At 37.5% G+C, this 16769-nt stretch overlaps 1 protein-coding gene across 2 annotated transcripts in view; it reads left to right on the top strand.

Moving 5' to 3' along the window:
* Positions 1-16769, top strand: part of KDM4C (lysine demethylase 4C) — a gene marked incomplete at both ends in the record, with an annotated part of 355445 nt that overhangs the window by 68454 nt on the left and 270222 nt on the right. For both annotated transcript variants that reach the window (XM_080708835.1, XM_080708836.1), the window contains 2 exons: positions 8610-8713; positions 15268-15405. In XM_080708835.1, coding sequence (XP_080564961.1) covers positions 8610-8713; positions 15268-15405 — 242 coding nt within the window. The remainder of the gene's footprint in view (positions 1-8609; positions 8714-15267; positions 15406-16769) is intronic.

Below are 16769 nucleotides of genomic sequence, written 5' to 3'. Positions count from 1 at the left end.
TAAAAAGCCAGATGAAGAATTCTTCTGGTAGCTCTCTTTGCTGGTTTCATGCTGTGTCTGCCTGTGCATGTATAGAGTGCCAGCAAAGGCAGCCCCATTCTTCATACGCCACGTAGCCTTGCCGTCATCTAATTGCCTATGGGGAGAAGAATCAGACCCATGCCACACCATCCTTGTCTTCTGTTTGCTAGCCACCCTCCTCAGAGAAGTGCAAACAAGATGTAGTTTGGTAGTGACTTTCTTGCCAGGGAAAGGTGAATTCCATCTGAGTGACAACTGAGATGCAAGACAGCCTGCATGTATCCAGGACTAAATTCTGAGCAAGCAATGTTCTTTTAGTTGGGCACTGATCTGGCTTCACTGGTATGTGAGGAAAGTATTTTATCCCTGCATTATATATGCTTTCATTTAATAATGAAATGGATTTGATTTCATAGTTCTCAGCAGAAATTATTAGTGATATCTAAATGTTACCTTCCCCCAAATTATGGAATATTAAAAGGAAGAGTTAAAGTATCACAATTGTAAGAAGCATTATTGTAATTTTGGCAGGCTAATAACTATCAAGCCTGAGTATTTATTAAAAAAAAAAAAAAGTAATACATTGTCAGGTGTGGTGGCTCAGGCTTGTAATCCCAGTACTCCGGAGGCTGAAATAGAAGGATTTCAGGTTCATGGCTAGCCTCAGCAACTTAGCAAGTCCCTCCTTCAACATAAAAAATAAAAAAATAGGCCTGGAGCGTAGAATTGGAGATAGAATGCCCCTGGGTTTCAATCTTCAGTTCCAAAAAAGTAATACATTTTAGTAATAATAGCAACATTATTTTAATCTTGAACTTTGTTAGGAACTACTTTCATGGATATTAAGATGAGTCCTGGTCCTGTGTAATACATTAGAGCAGAGCTTAGAAGATGATTACCATAATCCTTAAGTATGTAGGCAGTGAACTTTGTGCTAAAACTTTATGCTGAGCTCTCTCCTTCTCTGTAATAATTACTCCTCCATTTTCTATTAACTTTACTATCAGAGAACTTTAAAAATGAAGCCATTGTAAACTCGCAGTGTTGAATCACACACTAAGATTTGTGATATAAATTTCCCATTAATGCTTTGAAGTAAACTGTCTGAAAATGACATTCCAGGAAAATGAATGCCAATTGTTTAATCAGCAAGAGGTTAATAAACCTGATGAAAAAGAAATTTAAACTAAAACTGTTTTGCAGCGTCATTTTGAGAAATGAAGTTGGGAAGGATGGTGGAAGATTTGTATCCACTGACCAGATGCCAGCCAAATTAATTGAATTCTACTAAATAATTAAAATGATAAAATAATGCAGTAAATGTGATAGAGCATTATGGAACGGCTGGGTCAAGGCACCACTTGATACATAAAATGAAAAGCAGCCGCGGATATTTTCCATTACCTTGTCTGCACATCATAATTATCACACTTGCCTTTTATGCATGAATGCTTTCATCTTTGGCTTCTATTGAAATCTTGATTGACTGTGGCACCTACAAATATTTTATCTGGAAGATATTAGACCTGCATCTAATAAAGCCAGGGGTTTGATTTTGCCCTTCAGCGGCGTTCTCATTCATACAGGGGTTTTTCAATATGATGCAGACGTAAATGTAATAAAAAAAATCTCAAGTGAATTGTTGAAATTTTTAGACTTGTTACAGTCGCCTGTAATGCCATAGCATTCTTTCTAATTTTTGCTTTGATACAATTGAATTGCAAATGTAGAGGAGAATAGAGGTATAATGTTAAATCATGAATGGCAGTTTGAAAGATAATCAGTTTTTAAAATGTCTGAATCTCATCTGTTTTACAAATAAGACAGTATCTTCCCTGTTACATTAAGTTAAAGAGTAAACTAAATTTGGAATATCTAAGTTTTTTTTTTTTTTTTTTTTGTAAAACAGTGTTTTCCACTTGTCTCTTATTGTGAATGAAATAAAGTTTTTTTAAAAAAAATAAGAATAATTTACTTTGAAAATTTGGTTCCTGGGGAAAAATATGACTTAGGATATCATGCAGCCCATTTTGGAAGTGTGAATTTAAAGTAGGAATTTTGTTTCCAGTGACAAAATAGTAGGTGAGTTGTGATTCTTTTACACCCTTATATTTACTTATAACAAGTATTTTAGTTTTATTACCTTAGTTTTAAGAATTTACTTTTTTTGTGTGTGGTACTGAGAATTGAACCCAGGGGCGTTCTACCTCCAAGCTATACCTCCAGCCCTGTTTTATTCTTTATTTTGAAACAGGGTCTCACTGAGTATCAAAGGGCCTCATAAGTAGCTGAGGCTGTCCTCAAACCTCCATCCTCCTGTCTCAGCCTCCCAAATGCTGGGATTACAAGTGTGTGTCACCACGCCCAGCAAAAAATATACTTATTTTTATTTGAAGTTTCATTTGTTAGAATTTATTTATTCATTTACTTAAACGGAATGAGATGGGGGTCTTTGTTCCGCAGGGATCAGGACTCCTGGGGTCAAGTAACCCTCCTGCCTCAGCCTCCTTACTAGCTGGTAAAATGGGAGCATACCACTATGCTTATCTATTTTTTTTTTAAAGTAAATCTGTGCTCAGGAAAAGGGAACAGAAGAGTAATTATTATGAAGAGTTAATGTAGTTCATTTTTTGGTTTGTTTGCTTGTCTTTTTGTGATACAGGGATTGAACTCAGTGGCATTTATTTATTTATATATTTATTTATTTGTTTATTTGTTTATGCAGTACTGGGGATGGAACCCAGGTGTATTGTACCTCTGACCTATACTCCCCAGAAGTAGTTTTTATTCTTTATTTGGAAGCAGGATATCACTAAGTTGCAGAGGGCCTTGCCAAGTAGCTGAGGCTGTCCTTGAACCGTGATCTTCCTGTCTCAGCCTCCCATATGCTGGGAATGCAAGCGTGCGCCACCACACCCAACTCTTAGGGGCATTTTAACTCCATCTAAACACTAGACTCCTCTCCTCCTTTTGTGGTACTATGGATGGAACCCAGGGGCATTTTATCTCCAAGCTATACCCCCAGCCCTATTTTTAATTTCTTATTTTGAAGCAGGGTCTAAGTTGCAGAAGGTGTCAGTAAGTAGCTGAGGCTTTCTGTGAACCTTGATTCTCCTGTCTTAGCCTCCCAAGTATTGGGATTACAAGTGTGCACCACCACGTCTGGCTTTGTATATTCTGTATATTGTAGTTTATATTACTACTTATTCTTTTTATGGCAGAGTGATATTTCATTATATGGTGTGTACAAGATTTTGTTTATCCACCCATTAGTTTGTGGACATTTAGGTTGCTTGCATCTTTTTTTGTTTGTTTGTTTTTTTGGTGGTACTGGGGTTCCTGGAAACCCTTCTACCTGTGGGCTACACTCCCAGACACCAATTTTTTAATATTTTTATTTGGAAACAGGGTCTCTTAAGCCAACTTGGCTGGCTTCAAACCTGCGCAATCCTCCTGTCTCCACCTACCATGCCCGGCTGTGTCTTTTTTTTTTTTTTATGGTAATGGAGGTAGTATCTAGGCAGGGTCTCCCTCTGAGCTACATCTAGCTTTTTAAAATTTTTTTATTGTGAAAAAGGGTCTAAGTTGCTGAGGACTTCGATAACTTTCTGGGACTGGCCTCAAACCTATTATCCTCCTTTTTTAGCCTCCTAATTAATGGGATTATAAGCAGGTGCCACTATGGCTGGCTAGAGGCCATAAGTAAGGATGATCTGAGTCTTGTAGGCCCAAGGCAGTTTCTATTGGTCTGACTAGCCATAGGGTCCTCAGGCTGATCTAGGTCTTCATTATTTGATAAATAGATAAGCTTAGAGTGTCCTGAATGATAGGTTTCTCCAGATACTTATGTTAGCGTTTATAGGAAATTCTTCCTACCCTTCCTCTTTTTTTTTAATTTCCAGAGGCATTCTGCCTCTGAGGTACACCCTTAGCCCTTTTATTTTGGTTTGAAGTATGGTCTTGCTAGGTTGCTGAGGGTCTTACTAAGTTGCTGAGGCTGGCCTTGAACTTGCAATCATCCTGTCTCAGCCTTCCAAGTAGTGGCTTTACAGGCATGGATTACTACACGCAACTAGAAGTCTGCTTCAAAATAAATTATTTAAAACAGATTAATAAGATAACACAAATATTATAAAAGCTAGACTCAGATGGGCCTTTTATCCATTTATTGGTGCATTGTAGTCTCACTTCATAGTGTAGTTTGTAGTGATAGTGACACACGGGCACACAGCACTTGGTGGATTCCCCAGCTCCGCCCCCTCCCCTTCCCCCTCACCAGTCATGATACTGAGATTGGCACCGGCATTCTCACCTATGTGCCCAGCGTCAGTGGAAGTGTTTCCTTCATTAATCCCCCTGTAGACCACCTCTCTCCACTGACATTTCCCCCCCCATTATCTGAAGTCTCTCTGTATTCTGATTGCTCCCTAGCTTTCTTCTGAGAGGAAAGATATGACCCTTTATTTTCTGTGACTGGCTAATCTCACAACATAGTGTTCTCCAGGTCCATCATTTTCCTGTGAATGACATATTTATGGTCTTCTTTATTGCCAAGTAGAATTCTATTGTGTGTATTCCATAATTTTGTCATCCATTCATATCTCTCTCCCTCCCTCCTCCCTCCCTCTGTACTAGGGATGGAAGCCAGGGACACTCTACCTCTGAGCTACACCCCCAGCCCTATATTTTATTCTTTATTTTTGAAGCAGGGTCTCACTGAGCTGCAAAGGGCCTCACTAAGTAGCTGAGGCTGTCTGTGAACCGTGATCCTCCTGTCTCAGCCTCCCAAATGCAGGAATTACGCCCAGCATCCACTCATCTCTTAATGGACACTCAGATTGGTTCCATAATTTGGCTTTATGAATTGTGCTGCTATAAACATGGATATACGTAGATCACTTTTATTTTCTGATTGCACTCCTTTTGGACATATACCCGGAATTGCTATAGCTGGATGATATGGAGGATCCATTCCCAGTTTTCTGAGGAATCTTCACGCTGCTCTCCATAGCGGGCGGCTGCACCAGTTTGTAATCCCACCAACAGTGTATAGAGGTTACAGATAGGCATAGTTAAAGAACTTATTTGCCAAACTTTTGACCGACACTGAGATTTCTCTGCGGTTACTTAAAAAACTCTGATAGCTTTAATTGGAGACTTTGTTAATTGTAATCTTTCTGTGGGAGCGAATTTTGTTATTACTCCATCATTTTTTCATTTATAATCAAAGTTACTAACTTTTCTGTAAATGGGACAGTTCTGAGTGTTTTGTGTGTGTGGCACTGGGAATTGAGCCCAGGGGCATTCTGCCTCCAAGCCACACCCCTAGCTCTTTTATTTTCTATATATATATATTATTTTTTTTTTCTTTTGCGGTACTAGGGATAGAACTCAGGGACATTCTACCTTCGAGCTACACTCCGTGCTCTATTTTTTACTCTTTATTTTGAAACAGGGTCTCACTAAGTAGCTGAGGCTGTCTACGGGCCACGATCCTCTGGTCTCAGCCTCCTGAATGCTGGATTACAAGCATGTGCCACCACGCCTGGCTTATTTTTTGTTTTTGAAACAGGGTCTCACTACGTTGTGTATGGCCTCATCGCGAACCTGTGATCCTCCTGTCTCAGCCTCCCAAGTACTAAGATTTCAAGCATGTGCCACCCACCACGCCTGGCTAGTTCTGAGTTTTTAAAAACATACTACCTTTTTATCATATAGTGTTCTGGTTCTATCAGTTTGCTTATAAATTGCTTCAAATACTTTTTACAGAATATGGAGTGAGGGTGAGTAATGAACCATGTAGTCCTGCAGCGCATTTGAGATAAAATTCATTTTAAGGCATACACTTTGTATATAATTTGGGCTGGCTATGATATGTTTTCCAGGAGGATATAAAATATAATTCTGATAGCATGTTGTAAATATCATTTTGGAACCAATGTGAAGTTCTTAATATACTGCAAATTACCTTCCTTCAGTAGTTTTCCAATTTAAATTAACTTAGGGCTAGTCACCACATTGTTCAGGTCCTGATTACAAATCTATATCAAAGGAAAATTAAATAGACTCCCTTTTTCATCATTGATTTTAATTTAAAACTTAATTCATTTAGGGTTGCACACAGTTTCAGATTTGCAAAGTTTGATAGGTCCATATGAATTGTATTATTAAAATGTTTTCATGGTTGGTACATTTGTAACTGCCCAAGTGTGTCTTACTTTCTCTGTAAGATTTGGGATGTCTTATTGTATAGGCATGACCATTAAGTTGGTGTGGCACTTTCTCTCCATTCACTAATGCTTCATTCTTTATTTATTTATTATTTTACTTATTTATTATTTTATTTTATTTTATTTTGGTGGTACTGGGGGCGGAACCCAGGGGCTTTCTACCTCTGGGCTATACTCCCAGAGCTATTTTATATTTTTATTTGGAAACAGGGTCTCACTAAGTTACCGAGAGCCTCACTGAGTAGCTGAGGCTGGCTTCGAACCTGTGCGACCCTCCTGTCTCAGCCTCCCAAGTGCGGGGATTACAAGCGTGTGCCACCACACCCGGCTTTCATATTATATTTATATATTATGAATATATAGGGCCCAACTGGTCATTTTTATTCCTATTGATGGTATTAAATTATAGTAGAAAATGATGGTATTTCTCATGTTTCTGTAGATACACATTTTTCTAATCTTCTTCCCCGCACCATTTAAAAATCTAGGTGCAAGTGGTATGTGGTGGTGCATGCTTGTCATCCCAGTGCATGGGATCACAGGTTCATGGACAGCTTCAGCTACTTAGTGAGGCCCTCTACAACTTATTGAGACTCTGTTTCAAAATAAAGACAAATAAAATAGTGCTGAGGGTTTAGCTCAGTGGTAAAATGCCCTTGGGTTCCATCTCAGTACTACCCTCCTTAAAAAAAAAAAAATTCTAGGTGCAGATTCTTAAGCAGTTGAAATAAAGCTATGTCTGTATGCAAAATCACCAATTCCATCCAGTCTCAGAGACATGAACTGGGGTTGGGGGTGAGGGAGGTGGACCTGGAGGGAATCGCTCCAAGATTATGTGTATATACATTTCTATCACTTGTACCACAATATAGCGTATTATTACAATAAACACACACACACACACACACACACACACACGAATGCACTACTTTTTGTAGGTGGTTTCTTGTATATCAATTGCATTTCCCACATCTTTGGTTTTTATTTTATTTTTGTGAGCTTTTGGCTTACATACTGCATTGTTTACATCAATATTGCTTTTATTTTAAAAAGGATTCCTGACAAAATGCTTCTATTCTGTAAGATTAAATGGTTGATGATGAGCTAATGAGAACTGGAGATTTGTATTTAATCAAATTGGTCACTCTCTAGCGTAGTTGATTGTTGTGAGCCATGGAGTCAGATGAGTCACATTTCCAGCAGTTTCCCCTTCGTTTTGGCCATGCACAGCTGTACACACCTGTGCTTCTCCCCAAACTCCTCACTTGTATCAGGTGCTTCCTGGTGCATTCTCTCCTCCTCTGGCCTCCCTCGGCCTGTCTCTGCTCTGTTCCTCTTTGTGTCTTCTTGCTTTTCTACTCTGAGGGAGGCAGGGACACACAGGCAGCAAGCATTCTGTTTACTTTTCTCCAACTTTCATCACACCTGCGGATTGAAGTCAGCGATGGAGAGAGCCGGCAATGTCTTGATGTATGAGACACTGTTGAATGGCAGGGTTGCTTCGTGCTCAGCTTTCTCACTTAAAAGCCTTCTCAAAACATTTCTTTCATATGGGCTGGTTAGGCAGGTCTTTAACTTTTTGAAACCAGTAGTGGTTAGTTTTTGTTTTTTTTTTAAACATTTTTACTTTTAATCGACATATAGTAATCATACCTATTTTGTACTATAGTGTGACATTTCATTACATGCATAGAGTATGTAATTATCACATAATGCTAATTGGCATATCATCTCAGGCATATATAATTTCTTCATGTTGGGAACATTCAGAATCCTACTATTTTTAAATATTCAGTTCGTTCTTGTCAATGGTAGTTATTCTACTACTGTTGTACAGAACATTAGAAGTTAATTTTAAATTGTTTAATACGAAAGGAAGAAAGGTCTGAAACTGCTCAGTGTCTACTGTATGGTAGGCATTGGGATGAGTTTTTCTGGAATGATCGGTACTAAGAGTTTCAAATGAGAGGTTCCTCAGTTAAAATGCATAGTTACTCTCATAACCTGCTCTATAATTTGTCCGTTTAGAATCTATTAGGCGAGTTGAATTCAAGTATGTTTCAAATTGAAATTGATTTCTAAAGTTTAGTAATTTTATGTTACACAAGTAATTCTTAGTACTTTTTTTTTTGTAGAGAAGATACCTTTGGTGGCACAAATATGTATCCCTTAATTTTTCTGAGTGATTTTTTACCAAGAAGGTTTTTTTTTTTTTTTTTTTTTTAAGTAGAGATACCCTGTACACACATAAATCTGTCATTCTATTATATGACTGGAACTTAAATATAATATATAAACACTATCTTAAATTTTATCTTTATTGACTCAATGCTATTTATACTTATTGTTTCTATTTAGGTTTTTTCCCAAGCAGCTCCCAAGGGTGTGATGCATTTCTCCGCCACAAGATGACACTGATTTCTCCATCAGTATTGAAGAAGTATGGCATTCCCTTTGACAAGGTATATTGTTCTTACTCTTTCACAAATTGATGTTTTGTATGCATGATTTGTTTTTGAGATGAATTTAAAATAGCTTAATGTATCATTGACTTTAGGATTTTTAGGATGTGGGAAGAGAAATTCAAGTTTATGTTTTATAACATCAATTATTTATCTAAATCCTAGTTTGAAAATAATTTTATTTCAGGGTATACGTACTATTTTATGCTATTATAGTTTACTCATAATAATACTGAAAATGTAGCACAGTTTACAAATTAAGAGTTAATGCTTCTGTATTAAAGATTTTTTTTTGGTATGAGAAACAACTTATGTGACTTAAAGAAGATTTTGGAATTATGTTTAGCCATTGGGTTGGTTAGATTCAGTGATTATGGTAGCACTATGTTGGTGGGCGTGGTGGTGCATACCTGTAATCCCAGTACTTGGGAGGTTGAGGCAAGAGGATTGCAGGTTTGTGGCCAGTCTCAGCAATTTTTCAAGTCCTTTCCGCAACTTAGTGAGACTCCATTTAAAAAATAAAGAATAGTCCTGAGTATGTGGCTTGGAGGTAGAATTCCCCTGAGTTCATCCCCTTATTCCTCTCACCCTATATGTTGCTTCTAAGCACATTTAGATACAATACAATTGAGATTTCATTATGGATAAAAATTGTCTGATAATTTAACAATCACATATTGTTCCTATAGAGTATTTCTTAAAGTTAAGTCCTATAAATCTCAGTAGATACCGGAGCCCATGTTCTTTGTGTTCATGGTGGGTCAGAATTATTACAGAGCTTGAGCATTTTTGTGTGAAGAGGCTAAAATGAAAAAAAAAAAAAAAGCTTTGATGAGATAAATGAAAGCACCCTCTGAGTCTCAGGAGGATTAAGTACTTAGCTACTTGCAGAAATATTAAAAATAGCTCTTTCTTTTCTATTTTTCATTTGACTTTTCTTCCCATAATCCTCACTGTTTTCCATCTTAGAAGCTAGAGCTTTTCCTTTGTGAGTAAATCATTATATCTTAATCTTAGGTCCTTAATGAGGCCTAGTTTGGGCAGGAGGGCTTTGTTCAAAGTAATATTTCCCAAGAGCCAAGCATCAGCGTGAAGTGGTTCCTCTCCCTCACCAGGTGTCTGTACTGCATTCAAGGACCCACTCTCCTTGGGACTAGCATGCTACCTCACCAGGTGTCTATACAGTGTTCAGGGACCCACTCTCCTTGGGACTAGCGTGCTTTATTCACACACTTAAAGCCAGGAAAATCTTCAGCCTCTAAGAGGTGCAAGGTGCAAGGGTGTGGGGTGGCCGCAGCATGGAGAGGAGTTGGCGAGGGGTGTTGGCACTGCCCTGTGCAGAGGGTGGAGCCTGTCCTGAGGAGCGCCTTGTCTCACTTGCAGACACCTCTGGACCCAGGTTTTTGTGTCTATGACACATCACCATTGATGTTCCTTTTAGGTTGTTGGTTGGCTTTGGCTTCATTGGACACTTCTACTTAAGCTAGGATATTACAGGCAAACTTAGAGAAAGCCGGTCTCGGCCTGCCAGAAAGGCTAGTTTCCCCAGGACAGGGCAGGGCATCTTTTCTCAGTAGGTAGGTCTGACTTAGATATTGGTAGTAGTTTAAGGCTCTCACCTGGGCTTTTGTGGGTGGGATATTTCATGGCCTTCTGTGGAAAGTGGCAGGATAAATTTAGATTCTGAGATGGAGAGACAAGTGATTTAGAGGGCCAGCTGGCAGTGGCCCTTCTTCATATGAAACATGGCCATCTCTGTGCAAGCCATGTGGTTCCTCAAGAAGCACATTCTCCTGATAGTGGCAAGGTAACCTGCAACAAAGTAGTAAGTGGCAGTAGGGAATGTGGAATTATTGTCTGATACTGGTTTCTATCATGTAATATTTCTGAGCCTTAGTTTCTTCTGCAAAATGGGAATAATACTATTTAATAGAGTTTTTGTGAGAATAAAAAGAGAAAATCAATATAAAGGGTTTTGCATATGTATGTGTTATGTTGTGACACACTCTCCTCCTCCACCCAGCCCTTTCTCCTTAGGTAATCATTTTTTCCCCTTCTTTCAATGTGTTTGCACATATTCATATATACAAAAAGCATATGTAACAGACAGTTAATGTCTACTTTTGAATTTTGTGTCCTCTCTTTAGCCTCTTTTAAGATATAAGAGTGTGATGATTGTTCTAGTGTTGTGATAGGATGGATTTGTTCTATTCTGTTTTGGTACCTTCTTTATCATAGAGGCAGTAAATTAGCTTTGTATTTTGGCTAACTTGGACTGACCTGTTTCTAGAAATGACAGAGGCTTAAAACTTAAGAGTCCCATTTAATGGGAGCGGATGCTCTTTTTCAACATGGCAAGAGCAGGGTTTTGCAGTAGGCAGAAATTGTTTATAGACAAGAGTCAATGGAGCAGTGAAGGTATAGAAAGGGTTGAGCAGAGTGAATTTTATCACTTAGTAAAAGGAAGAAGCACTAAGGCAATTAATGAGATTCAGTAAGAGAAAGAGCTCTAGTTTGTGGCTCTGAGCAGTGGAAGGGGAGCCAGACCCACGTGGAGTGCTGGAAAGCCTGTCTGCCCGCCAGGTGACAGCTGAGCAGCCACTTGCCTCAGAAATATTACATGATAGTACAATGCCTTCTGGTGTTTCACTGGAATGAGGAAGTTTCAGGAAGCAAATTTTCATAGCTGATGGGGAGAAAGTACCCCCCTGCACACCACTTTAGCACCTACAAAATGACAGTGGGGTTGTAGTGTGTGCTCTTGTATTTGTAGAGTGCCTCCTATGTTGTTTAAGCACTCATTTCCCAACATTTTGAGACTGAAATGCCATGAGAATCTTATACTTCAACTCAGTATATTCAGATAAAGCATGACTTTGACTTTAACTTAGAAATGGGTTTAAAGGAAATTTCCTGGCATTAAGAGCCAAATGGTGAATTTTCTCTGAGTTTTATTTTTATTTTTTATTGATATTATGATAGATTCTCACTCCATTTTCTCTTCTAGTTCAGATAGCCTTACATCTTGAATATTGTTATTGTTTACATTGTGTCTATCTTTTTTTCTTGCCCCATGATTGCTGTGTAGGGCTGGGAAGTCTCTGTGGATGTTTTATGTCTATTCTTGATGCTGGTGTTGAATCTATGGTTCTCCTGTTTCAGCCTCCATGTACTTGGATTATAGAGGTGTTCTACTACCCCCAAAATGGATACATTTTTTAACATAATTCACTCTCAGGCCAACAAGAATATATGGAGTACCTACTAGGGAGGGAAAGTTAATTATAAAATAGAAATTTAACTTCAGGGTAGTTACAATGGAAGAGGAGGCAATAGTATTTTACATAGCAATATACAAATCCATTACTATGGTTGATCAGCAGAGGGAGAGGTCACATCTTATTCCTGGGTTCGGTGACAGCACAGAGGGGATGTTTTATTTTAATTATCTCTTTCTATTCCTTCTAAAAACTATACTTGTATTAGATTTTAGGGAAATTCCTAGTCACCAAAAATTATTTGTATTCAAATAATTTTTTTTTTGCACTACTGTAGAACCCAGAGGCTTTCTACCTCCAGACTACACTCCCAGACCTGTTTTATACTTTAACTGGAAACAGGGTCTCACTAAGTTGCTGAGCTCCTCACTAAGTAGCTGAGGCTGGCTTCGAACCTGTGCGGTCCTCCTGTCTCAGCCTCCCAAGTACTGGGATTACAAGCATGCACCATGACGCCCGGCTCAAATAATTTTTTTAATTTAATTTTTTTTTTGTACTGTTGGGAATTGAACCCAGGAACATTCTATGTCTGAGCTGTATCCCAAGCTGTATTTTATTTTTTATTTTGAAACATGATCTCACTAAGTTGCAGTGGGCCTAAGTTACTGAGGCTGATTGTGAACCTGTGATACTCCTATCTCAGCCTCTCAAATACTGGGATTACAAGGCAGCACTCCTGGTTGTCAAGAATATTTTTAATTCTGGAAAGCAAGTACTTGGCAATGCAAATGTTTGACAGGTTACTGGATACACAAAGCATGGTACATTCATAGAATGTAATATCAACAATTAGGTATGAGCTGCTGCTTACATGTAACAAAATAGTAGCATTTTAAAAACTTTAAGACTAAATATGTTATATGTTTTTTTTAAATGTGAAGTCTTAGGACAGGCAAAGTTAAATAATGGTGAAAGGAAGCAGAGGAGTGCTTGCTACTGGGATGAGATTGGATGGTGGGCTGGGGATTTCCTGGGATGGAGCATAATGAGGTAGAGGTATTCTTTGGTGGTGCAATTGATAGTGGTATGGGTCTGGTATGGGTCATGTAGTTGTATACATTTGTCAAAACTGTTCACACCTTACATTAAAAAAAATCTCGTAAGTATTGTATAATAGATGTATAATAGATTTCTTTTTTGTATGTGGTACTGGGGTGGAAGACAGGACTTTTCTACCTCTGGGCTATACTCCTAGACCTTTTTTATACTTTATTTGGAAACAGGGTCTCACTAAGTTGTTGATAGCCTCACTAAGTAGATGGAGCTGGCTTCGAACCTGTGCGATCCTCCTGTCTCAGCCTCCCAAGTGCTGGGATTACAAGAGTGCGCCACCACGCCCGGCTAGATGAATTTCAAAGAAAATGAAAATAAATATTATTTGTGTTGATGGGATAATTGAAAGTGTGACTTAAAGTTTTATCATCACAACTACTAGAGAATATAGTCTCTAAATTTGAATAAATAATATAATACTGTAGAGATATTTATCAAAGAGAAACTTGGGTTCATTTTTGAAATCCTGTAAGTATTGCCTATATTAATTTGCACCAGTTTATAGAGTCCAGAGATAGAAAGGGCTTCGCCCTGTTCAGTGGGAGGTTGAAAGTATTTTAAGGTCAGTTAATGGAAAACAAAGATTAGATTGCTCCATTTGAAAGGAGTAAGTGATGAATTTATAATCTAGCATAGACAGGTAATTTTTTTTTCCTATTTTATCTTCTTCTTCTTCTTCTTCTTCTTCTTCTTCTTCTTCTTCTTCTTCTCCTTCTCCTTCTCCTTCTCCTTCTCCTTCTCCTTCTCCTTCTCCTTCTCCTTCTCCTTCTTCTTCTTCTCCTCCCCCAATGGTACTGGGAGTGAAATCTAGGGCCAAACTCCAAGGCTACACTCCCAGTCCTATTTTTTTTTTTTTGGTTGCAGGTTTGGGGATGGAACCCAGGGGCATTTGACTTCCGAGCTACACCCCCTGCTCTATTTTTTTTTCTTTATTTTGAAACAGGGTCTCACTAAGTTGCAGAGGGCCTTACTAAGTAGTAGCTGAGGCTGTCCGCAAACTGCTATCCTCTGGTCTCAGCCTCCCGAAAGCTGGGATTACAAGTGTACGCCACCACACCCAGCTCCTGTTTCATATTTTATTTGGAACCAGGGTCCTGCTAAGTTGCTGAGAGCCTCACCAAATTGATGAGGCTGGTCACAAACCTATATTCCTCCTATCTCAGCTTCCTAAGTACTGGGGTTACACTACCATGCCTAGCTTCCAATAGGTTATTTTTATTAAAAAAGAAATAATAGTAAAAATTTCTGTTTTTCTCTTTTTTCTTTAACCCCCCTTTTGCTTTTCTTTGATGATTATTGAGAGGAAAAATCCAAATGTTTTTAATCTAAAAGATGGAAACAATACATCTTTTTTTTTGCTATTATGTTCCTGAGTTATTTACATAAGCTATTTCAATTATATTTAAACATGTACTTAGAAATACATATTTATTTGAATGATTCTTTGAATATAAGTTTTTCTATTAATTGGAATCCAGTAAATTGAATGTTTTCTTTTTCATTTTTTCTTTGTTTCTTTCTATCTTATTTTTTGGTACTAGGGATTGAGTTCAGGACATTCTGTCTCTTGAGATACACCCCCAACCCTCTTTCATTTTTTTATTTTGTCTTACTAAGTTGCAGATGGCCTCATTAAGGTGCGAGGCTGGTTGAAAACTCTGATTCTTCCATCTTAGCCTCCCAAGTACTAGGATTACAGTACTTGGGAGACTTGGTACATGGGCTACCATGCCTGGCTTAATTGAATGTTTTCTAAATTTTATGAAAGCATAATTGGGGTGAATACTACCAACAGGAATTCATAATATAGCCTGTCCAGCACGCATTATCAAATTTAATACAACTCTTACTTCAGACATGCCAGTTGTGATAATCTCTTTTATGTATATATCTAATAATGCAAATTTAAAGATACATATTGATCATTCATGTGAAGAGATTATTTCTAATCATGTAGACATTTTCAAATTAGATATAATATCTTTGACTATAAGTTGAATGGTTGAATTTAACTGTCAAGAGGGTCACAATCTATTTAGAATATCCCTTTCAAGGATTCCTGAACAAACACTATTAAAAGATCAATAATCTTGGGGAACTATTCTTATATTGATGTCACTCTAATACTAAGATGATTTTTTAAAGTTAAAAATGTATTTTAATTGTACTCACAATTTGGAAAGTCTCTTTAGTAGAGAATATTACATATTTTCAACCCTGCAGATCACTCAGGAAGCGGGTGAATTTATGATCACGTTCCCATATGGCTATCATGCTGGTTTCAATCATGGTTTCAACTGTGCAGAATCTACAAATTTTGCTACTGTCAGATGGATTGACTATGGAAAAGTTGCTAAATTGGTAAGTTATGCTTCAAAAATGAAGCATAAATTAAATGTGTGTTTTTGTTATTATAGTGGGAAAACTAAGATCATGTGTAGCATTTTTTTTTATCATTCATACTGTGTGCTTCTCACTATAGTAATTTATTTCAGACTAGATAAGTTTATTTTACATAGCTATGTTTTTCTGTTTTAAGATTAATATGGAACAATTTACCCTGATATAGGTAATTTTATTTAGTGGATATTTACTTTTTCTCGTAAGGCCACTGGTTGTTTCTCTGCAAGATTTTCTAGTAGCTCCAGCTTAGGTAAACTTGCGTTTGTCCTTGTTAGAGTTCAGGCTGTGGCTTAGAAAACAATTTACAGAAGGAAGTGACTGGTAAAGTTGAAACAACAAGAGTTTGGGAGAAGGTGATAAGGGAAAAATGATTAAAACTGCCCTAAGTGCAGAAATGGATTTCTTGAAAATAATAACGTAGAACATACTTTATATATTTTTTCACGTTAAATTTGGTATAAAATTTTGTATCTCTTGCCCAGTATGTTTAATTTAGTTCACATACTGTGTATTTTCATTCACAAGTAACAACTTCTATTGAGTTTAATTACTTTCCCCCTGAGGTGATAAATAGAGGACATCTTCAAAGTGATGGTGGTTTCTATTAGGTTTGCTTCCTTTCCTGTGGCTTTTAAGGCAGAGGTGCAGGCTGGCAGAGGATAGCTTCTAAATGAATAAAACCGTGTTTTAACAGTACATAAAGTTAACATAAATTTCACTGAAAAAATGATAAAGCTTATATGACCTTATCTTGGCAAATAAATATATTGTAAGACCAAATACTATCATTCTACATTGTGAAACTTGCAATGAGACTACTGGGTAAACTTAGAAATTTATTCAGTGAAGATAACTCTAGGTTTAATTTTCATGTGTATTTAGAAAATTGCATAACATATTAAAATATAAATAAAATTATAGCCCTTTGGCAGCTCAGGAAGCATTTGAGTGAATTTTTGACATAAAGCCCCTGCGTTTAGAACAAGTTTTTCTGTTCTGAGTAATTTCTATTTATGAGGGTAATTTAGATAGAAGAACAGAACTGCTTCTCATTATTCATCTCATGTATTATAATAAGCCTAATAAAAAATAGAAAACTCGATGTATTTAACTTGGCCAGCTACTTCAGTGTTTTTACAGAAATGTAGTACTTGCATCTGTGTTGGAACAGTGTCCTAGGCATGAGGTTGTAACAAGATGTTATTTTACTGCTTGCATCTTTAATCATTGATATAACAAGTGAGCCGTCGCAGCTGTTCATTGTTGCCAGAACAGTTGCATGGTGCTTGTTTAGCACAGGGTTTGGATCTAGTTTGTGTTAC

This window comes from Muscardinus avellanarius (genome assembly GCF_963383645.1).
Source record: "Muscardinus avellanarius genome assembly, chromosome: 13".
NCBI lineage: Eukaryota > Metazoa > Chordata > Mammalia > Rodentia > Gliridae > Muscardinus > Muscardinus avellanarius.
The sequence above is the reverse complement of the archived record's forward strand: the minus strand, read 5'-3'. Positions and strand labels throughout refer to the sequence as shown.